Source organism: Lethenteron reissneri, chromosome 14 (assembly GCF_015708825.2).
Source record: "Lethenteron reissneri isolate LAM-NWPU_2019-01 chromosome 14, ASM1570882v1, whole genome shotgun sequence".
NCBI classification, from domain to species: domain Eukaryota; kingdom Metazoa; phylum Chordata; class Hyperoartia; order Petromyzontiformes; family Petromyzontidae; genus Lethenteron; species Lethenteron reissneri.
Window position 1 is genome coordinate 11,780,520 of NC_083792.1, and position 10,760 is coordinate 11,791,279.

Sequence of the window (10,760 nt, forward strand, 5' to 3'; positions counted from 1 at the left end):
AAGGTCTTCAGTTGGTTATTCAAGTCTTGCGTTGGTCTTTTTTGTATCATAACGTTTTATTTAATGAATGCATTATCACACCCCAAGTAGCTGGAATGTCACTAAAATACATATACAGTAGGATCGTATACGGTGTGTCTGTATTTAAATGGCTCATCTAAAAAGTTAAATGCGATTATCCAAAAATACTTGTTTCAAGAATGTTGTAATACTATATGTTTTTTTTTAATTGGAAACTAAAATTTAACTATTTGCCTGCCAACTCCTAAAATTCTCAAGACACTAACAGTGTGCCGTATTATGCATCAGGTCGTCTTAGAGTAGGCGAGAAGTTTCAACATATGGAAGTTTAGCTCCCAAAGAAATCACAAGCTAATGCCCTGAAATCCACGCTACTGGTTCTCATTCCTTCCTCTCTACCCTGACTACCTCTTTGACCCAGTGTATTTCGCAGTGCAGCAAAGGGTCGCCTGTTTGGGAACATTTTTTTACGAATATAATCCAGCTTCGGTGTGAAACAGCTGATTTATTCTCCTTGAATAACACACACACACAGCCACATGGCAATTATTATTTAATTATTTTCTTTAGTTTTTGTTTTTTTCATCTAGCATTAGCTGGCGTTATTCATTAAGCCCTTTGCTTCCTGAAGTCTCAACATGGCAGCTTATGTAGGTGCACATCACAGAAACTTTGCAAATGACCTGCCCCATAAATATATACCCAACTCTCCATTGAAAATAAGACTGCTAGTCTCGTTGCATTGGTAATAATACAAATTATATATATTATTTACCTGGTTATAAAGAACTATCTACATTACTAAACGTGCAAAAGGCGCATAACATATCTTCAATGTTACTACAGCAAAGAACATTATGTATATTTAATCTTTATTAATTCAAATAAATAATTTGGAGCACGGATTAATTTCAGCCAGCTCTGTCAAAGTCAGCAACCCAGAAAATATTTCTGTACCTGACACACCACATCCAGGAGACCTCTCGCCGTGGCTGTGGCTATTAAGTCACATGCCACCTCCAATCTGCCAATGACCTGGAACATATTCCGTGAGTAATTAAACCCGAGTTTGGAGGATGGTGATTCATAATTACATGACACTGATGTACGAAGGAAGTAAGACTCTGTTCATATCCCAAGTCGTAACCGATGGGAGGCTTTGCCTCACTTCTCGCGGCTTTAGCCCCATACTCCATGGGAGGCAACTTACTTGGTTCACTGATGATGGGGGGGAGTACATACACCTGTTGGTGTTCAACAGAAGACTTAAAGCAAAATAGAATTTCAAGATGACCCTGATCTACGATTGAAACCAATCCACTGCCTTTTTGCGCTGGCAAAAAAATCATCGAAACATTTCGGTTTTGAGATTCTTATTATTGTATAATCATAGACTTGCAGTGAATCAGTGGCAAAGGTGGTTTGCATACTGTCCTTTGAACTCAGCAACCTGAGTTTGATTCTGGCCATGGCCAACACACATCCACGAGAGTGGTATCTCAACTGGTCCGTTGGCCAACTCGTATTGCTCGACACGGCGTGGTGAAACATCCGCACATGAACCACAGCACGTGGGGAGTGGATTGACGTGGGATTTCAAATGAAAGATGACGTATGGAGTGTAGGCTTGGGCACATTTGTGCAAAATTTAAGCTTACTAGCCCATCTGTAACATTCGAATTTACATCAGTCACAATTTGTCTTCATGTATTAGGTGTGAAAAGTGGGTTTCATTTTACGCGTGCTTTAGAAATTGGGCTAAACGCACAGGGAAAAAAAGCGTCAGCACTGTGAAACTCTGACATATGTAGGTCAGTTACAGACACCTTGAAATCGTGAAAGCTGCAAACTAACCGCTTTACCACGTGCGATGGGAAATTTCGTGGTTCAAATGATTGCGCATCTATTTTTAAAACAACAAAAAAACCTGCCAATTCCATTTCGAGAGTGGAAAGCCGAACACTGCCAACTGCATTGTTAGCGCGGCTCAAAACAGCCACGGTGCAAAGACAGGCAGAGCGAGAATGCGGTCGGCGCTTGCCTGTCCAGGCCTCAGCTGCGGGAAAGGCTCTCCCGGGCTACGGGATGTGGTTCGCTGCCGAAACACCACTCAGGGAGGGAAAAAAAGAGTGTGAGGAGGAGGAGGAGGGGGGCAGAATGGAATAGAGGTGGGGGTCTGTTGAAAGCATGCCAAGAATTTGGGAGCAAAGCCAGTGTTTGGTGCAATAGGGCGGCACGCACGCTGCTCACTAACGTCGGTGCCTCCTGCAAAGGGTCAAGCACAAGCAAACAGCGTGACCTCCACACTCCCCACTCCCCACTCTCCCCCAGTGTTCCTTCTCCCTGTGCCGCCTCGCCACCCGTGAACTCACTGGCCCATTACCTGCCTGCGTACTTGCCGCCTTCGTGATGTAAGCCATACGCCAATTATTGTGTGAAGTTAGACATCTTGCGAAGTGCAGCAACGCTGGGAGGAATATGTTGGATTTCTCATACAATACATAACAAGCATATTCTCGATGATTTTCATAGTTTGATTCTTAGTAGTGTACATTGTTTAGCAAAAGAAAGTAATTTTCGTAATGTCCATCAATGTCTGCCACGTGGTAATGAAAATTCCAAATATTACAAATGTCACGTTGCAGGATTGTGAGAGATGGCTTGTGAGAGCATTCCTCCAGTGACTGATGATGATGACTAGGTCATGAAAATATTACCACTTTTCAATTACAAGCATGTTGTTGAAAGGCCTCTATTTACAGCTATTACACTCCATCAGAAGTATGATAGAGCATTTGTAAAGTTACCGACCGTGACTTTTCCATACTTCCGATGACACCATTTGAGTGCTGTGAACACTTGTCACCCATTTCAGATCATCATAGACCAACCTATTGCTGCATTAATCAATTAATTAACTGTTAAAACACATTAAGCACAAGAAAGATAAAAAAAGCATATACAGGCGTTATGAGTTTGATTAATGTAATAGCACCACCCATGTGACGCTTGAAATTAATTGTTGCAAATTTTACATTTATTTCAGCCGGGTTTTATGTATATATGTGAGCGCATGTAATTGGAAACTGGCTGCGGGAGAGCTTCATTTTCCCAGGAAATTAACGTTCTGGCTTGGAAATAGTGTAACTCCACATCAGCGGCCCAGCATCACTCAGGGAAAGTGGGAATCTGGACGCCTGCCAGGACTTTTCAGCGGCAAGGACACTCACAGTTTATGCACCTCGATGGCCGTGTATCAGTTGTGGGATTTTTAGAAGTCTTAACTTCAAACCAAAATATGTCCTCCCCACTGGGACGGGTTACCTAACGTGGGGAGTGAAACGACGATGAAGCGTTGCCATTGTGGAGGGCAGGATATACAAAAAAAAGTGCGCAAACCCAGACCGCTGCTTCATTGTTAAATATTCCGGGGTTAGTTTGACCGTAATGTGCTATGAGATGAATACACAAAGTGAGAATGGGGATGGGCAGACAATAATAGTAATATTTTGTCCATAGAAAATTTTGCATTTCTCAAATTGCGTGTGACTTGCCCCATGTCAAATATGTTCCTAAAGTCGTCCATTGTGTAGAAAATATCCAGCCCCTTGTCAATCCACGGCTCGATCATATGGCCTCTCCCATGCTGCTGTCAGTCACAGGAATTGCTGGACCATACTTCACCATGCTGGTCAGCATGGGCTGGTGAAGTTGTGATTGTTTAATTTATCTACCTGTGTAACTTCCATTGCCGGCCCCAGCTTTAGGCCGGATACATTGTGACAAGGAGCTTCATAGCTCATCGGGTTCTTCCAGCTCAAATCAAATGTCTGTGTCTAAGAAGGAGTCACAGGACCATCTCATCTATCACTCTCCCCAGTTAGCCATGGACGAGAATCACACTCAGGTATCGAGGGCACCGCGATGGCGAGATGGTAACTACCTCTCCTGGTATACAAGAGGGTTCGATCCCGACCCTGACGCCTGCTGTATATTTGTAGTCTGCGTGTTCTCCCCGTGGTTGCGTGGATTTTTCTCCGGGTCCTCAGGTTTTTTCCCTCAACATTTAGAAACATGTGTTTAGCATATTTGTATGCTATACATTCCCACATGATAAGGCACTCAGTTGGGATGTCATTTGTGGCCAGCTCGCTTCTAAAAAAAGAGCTATATAGATCAGTGGGCCTTACCTGCCAAAATAAAAAATATATAGTTTATCTTCTTGGTTCTTTCGGTGAAGTCACGTAGAAGGGAAATAATAAAATAATTAAAATAAAACATAATAATACAATTCTCACGACGTTTCGGCCACAACGCAAGCAGCCGTCCTCAGGTGAAGAGGACGGCTGCTTGCGTTGTGGCCGAAACGTCGTAAGAATTATTTTATTATGTTTTATTTAAATTATTTTATTATTTCCCTTCTACGTGACTTTACCGAAAGAACCAAGAAGATGAATCCCTGCAGTCACGAAAGCTTTAAATAGAAATATATAGTTTAGTTGAGTTTAAAAAGCAGCATACTTACCGCTGAGCTCACCATTCCCCCTCACGTATTTATTTAACAATTTACGATTCCAAAAAAAAAACCTCAGCACTTATTAATAGGGTGGCATTTCAGGCACTGTAGATGTGCAACTGATTTAGAGATGTAGAGTTGACTGATAAACTGGGGACCATGGTGTTAAGTATGATCTCGAAATCTAAGTCAATATATCTCTGCACTCTAATGGCCATCTAAAGAAGGGCTACTACCTGACATGTCAACCAACTACATCTGATTTTTTGTTTCAGTTTGCGATTACATTATCTGCTATGTAGGAGCTGGATCGATTCTATAAGAGATGGCTATGGCTTGTGAATGTCGACATCAAGTAGGGGATAGACCATGGCTGACAATGATGCTTTTGTAGCGATGCCATGGCAGTCCCTTAATGTTTGTACATTTTATTATTATTATTCGTGTATTCAGGTGCCACCGTTCTCATTGGAAGCACTTTGGTAAGCGTATTTTAACTTTGGAAACCATTGGCGATTTAAACTGCATCAGCAACCTTTGTGGGACATGGTATTCTAGGCCCTAAAGAATGTGGATTAAATCAGAACTGGCAGTGAATTGTAATGTTGTCTGGAATTTGCGCTCAGAGCTCGTGGCCAACAGTAAGTCTTTGCCTCTCATTCTATCCCAACAAATTAGATTTAAGTTATTTTCGATTGTATTATACCATATTTATCATTCCTACCAACAAAGTGTTAAACTGAATATAGAAATAAAACTAATTACAATTCACAGCCCATTGTAAATCCACTGCCGGATGATGGTATCCACAAACGGTGTCAGCCAATGGGGATTTGCTCATCCAAAATTCACCAGACTGGTGAGTGCAGAGGTTGGTGTGAAGGGGATTGCCCAGGACCAGCTCAGAAATCATTCGCCAGTGATGTTGGCCGTGGCCAGGACACACAATGTCAGATGATCACGGTGCAATGTGTGTACCACTACCACTCCATCCTGAACACGTGTGTGCGGAGTATGACGGAAAACAACTTCATCCCCAGTGCTTCTAATTAAAATCACAGTAGCATTCATTGCAAGCCAATTTCTCAACTGATGTGGGAGGGGGGGGGGTCTGAAGACAGGTTCAAAAAGTTGACAACCCCTAGCTGCCAAAGAGTCCAAGTGCATGAAATTAGGCCAAAGGTACATTCAGTGCGCTAAAGAATTCCCTTTAAGGAACATTTTAGCTTTGCAACTGGGATTTGTCAAACAACTACCTGATCGTTGTACAAGCTGTGAGCTCAAATATTGAGAAATGCGGGTGAATAGTTTACTGGCGAAAACTGTTGTGTTTTATTAAGTGCACCCTGTCTAGAACATCTCGTGAGGTTGGGTGACATTTTAAACCAACTCCACTTCACTGCTCTCTCGCATACTCTCCCACCTGTTTCTGCAGGTATATCCACACTTACTTAGCATAACCTCCCATTAGACGAACACAAATAAACAGCCACACAAAGCATCATCATCATAATAACCATTCATAGCCCTTTGCCCATCCACTGCCGGATGGAGACTTCCCCACGCTGTGTCAGTCATCGGGGTAGTTTCACCATACTTCACCACACTGGTAACTGTGGATTGGTGAAAATGGAGTTGGCAAACCAGGACCGGTGCAGATATCAACATCCACTGATGTTAGTCGTGGGCAGGAATTAAACTCGGGTGTTGCCTGGTTCCTAGCATAATGCACCAGCCACAGAGCAGCTACTCTACCACCTTCCACAAATGATCCAAAATATGGTAAGTTCATGGTCTCCTACTTGCGCAGTGGGGATATACTCATGAGACTGGTCTCATGAGTATGAAATCAGTTCTCACGAGATCACGTACGTTAATAGATATGCTTGGTAAACTGAAAATGTGATTTTCGAATTGCACAAACGACTACCAGTTTATCTGGATCCATGTAGTCATGTCGTGGCGTCTGTCTGTTTGTCAGGGCACGAGTGGAGGCAGAGTGAGCAATGCGTATCTGGTACGGTGTGCAGATTTGAACTGCGCTCATTTGTAAAAATTAACCTGCTCTGGCTTGCACTCACAAACACCGCGGGGGGTTCCCACATTTCGTAGACCACAGTTGACAAGCACTGCCCCCCAGACAGCAATCCCGAGCAGCTCAGACTGCCACTGCTCTCAAAGGACACTTGGCAGCACTTTGGTCTAAGCGACGATAAGAAATAAACCTACGAGTTGGCGCTTCTGTACTTAAGATGTTCCAAGCTCGATAACGAAATCGGTGCAACAGGTTGCTCAAAACAAACACAACGAATTGTTAATACGAACAATGCTACCGCAGTGTTTTGTGTGTGGGTGGCACAATTTGGGCGAAACTGAAAAACACCCTGCCCCAATAAAAGATAGAGCAAAACAAAACGTGGATTCAACAAAAGTATATCGCCTTCAGTTCTGCATCTTCGTGTATTGGTCTATTATCCATAATGCTACACAACATCACATCATCAGTTTTTTTTTGTAATAGACTTGGCATGAGATAAACCAACTTTGAAGTCCCCACCAGAGAAAACGTTGGCCTTGAATAAACACAAGGACAGTAAATGTAGGAGTAAAATCATATTTAGTCTTTTTTTCTCTCCCAGTGATGTTACAATTCTCCTCTTGGCCTCATCTCATGACACGATAGAAGTTCCATTCAGAACTCTGCAGCGAGCACGGCATCACTCTGTGCTCGGGGACAGCCCCGGGTAGGTGACATAACAGAACTTACCTATCAAGATATTTCAATTCGGCATCTTAAAAATGAAAATATTTAACCTCAGAGTTCGTATACGCCAAATTAAGCGACAATTTCTCATTTATGATGAATTTTTCATGCGACCACTGGTAACTGGACTCAGGTCATCAACTCGCTACATTTGAGAATCTGAATTCATCACGGGTGGCTGATATCTGGATTAGATGCCAGGACCTCAATGGTGCCAGCCCGGCCAGCCAGTCACCTCCATGAGCCATTTATTTAATCAAACCACAACTGCCAATTTTACAGTACGCCAATAAAGATGAAGCATTCCTGGTCCTTGCAAGGAACGGTTGCTGTGCTTAAGTTTCTAATTGTAACATAGTGATAATCTATACAGGCTCCAGGCAATACATTGTGAGCAATATGATGGTACCACTGATAAGCCAGGGCCTTTGAGCATTGCGATTGTGGTTTCAAAGTTCAAACGTTGACACCCACCCAAGGCCCTGCTACATTCTTCAAGGGCCTGCAACATTCTTAAATTAGCAGGCACATGCTAAAGTATGTGCGTAGCATGACATCCGCATGAGTATTTCAGTATGTTAATGGGACAAAGTGCCTGACATGATACATTTATACGTAGGCTTTCACAACCAATATCATGATTCATAATTTGTTCATTTGGGGTAGATCGTGTCGGTATAATGTCAGTTATTTCATCTATAACTTTCTGCCACTCGACAGAGCCAATAAAATCAAGTTGTCACGTGGACAAATGTACCCAATGAGTTTGTTTTTCAGCAAACCGGAATGTTGAAAAGCAAGCAATATGTGGCTAATTTTATTAAGTAGTCAAACTTTTTGACAATCTTGTAAAATACCTGAAAACCCACATCAAATGGTGTATTGCCCCACGTGACAGCTTGATATGATTGGCTCTGTCGTGGGGGGGTGAGAGTTATCATAACCTATTGACATTATACACGCCAAGATCTAACCCTAAATAAACCAACGATGAATGGTATGGGGATGTCCAAACAAATAAGAGCATGTGTTTTCTTCAGATGTGTAGATGCACTGACGGCAGTGCATGAGCTTAGATGTGTATGCAGATCTTTCCATGTGTGTGCAATGTACACTACCAGCTGCATGCATGTGCAGTGACGTATAAGGCCATGCGTGCCGAAGGTGCTTCTAGGCAGGTGTATATTCACACATGTGAATCATGACGCGTGCAGTAATGTCCATGTGCGTGCATACAGGTTATTGAGTGCATGCAAAGGTGTGAGCATCGATGCACACATGTGTGTAAAGGTGTGCCAGTGGGTGTGTCAGTGCATTGCACGTGGTGGTGCACACAGGTGTGTAAAGGTGTGCCAGTGGGTGTGTCAGTGCATTGCACGTGGTGGTGCACACAGGTGTGTAAAGGTGTGTCTGTGTGCGTATTTGCGTCTGCAGTTTTGTCCAGGTGCACGGTGCGTGGAGGTGCATAGAGGCTGCATGTCAAGGTGTGCCAAGATGGGTCGATTCGCATGCAGGTGTGATCAGCACCTGTAGACAGTGCCTACAGGTGGAGTGCGTGTGCATTGTGTGTGTGCGTGCGTGTCCCGTGCTCTAAACATCGGTCAAGTCAATGTTATGTTTGCTTAGACACGTGGTGCATTTCTGGCACAATATCTGCCCCTCAAAGCGCCATCATATTTAAACAATAATCAGCAGCTCGGAGACAAGGGGGTGGCCGGGCGTGGTGCTGGCCACCCACCCACCCACCCGTGTGCCCCAACAGTCTGTCAAAGGCTATAGGGGAGATGGAGAGGGTTGTGTATGGATCTTTGGCTTTGTGTCCCCAGGTGTGAGTGGAATGGTCGTGTAATAATCAGCACCTGGGAGACAAGGGGGTGGCCAGGCGTGGTGCTGGCCACCCGTGTGCCCCAACAGTCTGTCAAAAGCTACACAGGGGGGGGTGGGGGTTGGTGTGTGTGGGGGGAGGTTTGTGAATCGTCGTCACGTCGTGTTCGCCAGGTGCGAGTGGCGCAGGTCGTGTCACCCTACCCTGGCAGTAGCCCGGCTCGAAGCCGAAGACGGCGCTCGGGGTGGCGGGCGCCACGCAGCGTAGCCCGCCGTCGCACGTGCCGTGCAGCGCGAACGTCCCGCCGCACGTCTCGCCGGCTTGCCGAGCGCACACGAGGCAGCAGCGGCACACATCGAGGACGGCGCTGCCGCGGCAACCCCGGGGCTCTACGCAGCTCGCCCGGTTGCAGACACACGTCAGAGCCGCCGTGCTGCGCGGGCCCTCGGACGCGAGCAGCAGCAGCTGCAGCAGGCAGCAACAGCAGTACCAGGAGGACGAGAGGGATGAGTGGGAGGCAGCCCGGTTGCGCGATTGAGTTGCCATTTGGTTCGCGGAGGATGTATTCGATCCTCGGTTTTCGTTGCTCAAGCCCGCAGAGTTCGGGGCGTTCCACGAAGCTCGTGCTTTGGCGGCTTCTCGGCGAATGTCCCGTCTGGAAGTGGCGCGCAGAGATCGCAGCGGGCTGACCAAGAGTCGCCGTCACGCGCAGACACGGCGGTGTTGTGCCACGCGCGATAAGCGAGAGAGACAATAGGACGGAGAGAAACAATAGGTTGGCGAGTCGAGACAATAGCGTGTCACGTGTAGTGGCAGTACTGGATCAAGGGAGACTGCACGTGGCACGTGCGTGCGTGTGTGTGTCAAACACAGGGTGCGAAGGGAGAATGGCGATAGAAGTCGTAGATTGATGTGTCGAGAGTGAATAGCGTGTCATGTGCGGTGACAATATTGGTTGTGCCGAGCACGGAGAGAGGACAAAAGATAGACAGTGAAGACGAGAGAGCTTTCACGTGCCGAAGCAAGCCCCCAAAGAAGTCACATGAGCGACAATAGAGTGTCGTTAATTCTGCAATAGTTCAATACGGTATGTGTACAGAAAAGGCGTATCGGCTGATAAAACTCACCACTCTTTTTTTTCTCGCCTAGATTTTGTTTCTGGGCTTAGAAATCAATTCGTTTATGAAGTCGCCTGTGTTTCCAGCTCCCCCGCCCGCCCCCCCCCGCCCGCCCGCCCCGAACAGCTGCAGCAAGGAGGAGGAGGAGGAGATGATGAGAGGCTCAGATGAGCAAAGAGGAGCAGGAGGCTACGACGTGCACGGAGCTCTGCATGCAAGCCACGCACGGACGAGCTGGGCGGCAGCAGCAGCAGCAGCGCACGCAATGCCCCTGGCTGCCCTGGCTTTTTTACTTGGTCGCCGCTGCTTCAAGGAACCCGACTAAGCAGGTCTGGGAAGTTTTCAAACCTTCCCCCCATCCACCCACCCTTTATCCCTATGAACCACCAAGCATTACCACAACCACTTGCGACTTCTAACCACCACGACCACAACTACCCTACCACCTCCTCCGTCTCTTCCTCTTCAAGCCGCTTAACTTTTTCTGACAGGCGTAACCACCTCCTCGCTCCTAGA

At 45.8% G+C, this 10,760-nt stretch overlaps 1 protein-coding gene across 2 annotated transcripts in view; it reads right to left on the reverse strand.

The window, feature by feature from the left end:
* The window catches only part of LOC133342394 (cysteine-rich motor neuron 1 protein-like), a 71,330-nt gene extending 60,985 nt beyond the window's left edge, over positions 1–10,345 (reverse strand). Inside the window, exons 1-2 of one of the 2 annotated variants that reach the window (XM_061551541.1) lie at positions 10,254–10,345; positions 9,330–9,781 (exon numbers count right to left, since the gene is read on the reverse strand). In XM_061551541.1, the coding sequence (XP_061407525.1) occupies positions 9,330–9,672 (343 nt within the window). In that variant the 5' untranslated portion in view covers positions 9,673–9,781; positions 10,254–10,345. Of the gene's footprint in view, positions 1–9,329 lie in introns of both variants that reach the window. The other variant, XM_061551540.1, reaches the window with a different exon arrangement.
* Between the last annotated feature and the right edge of the window lie 415 nt (positions 10,346–10,760).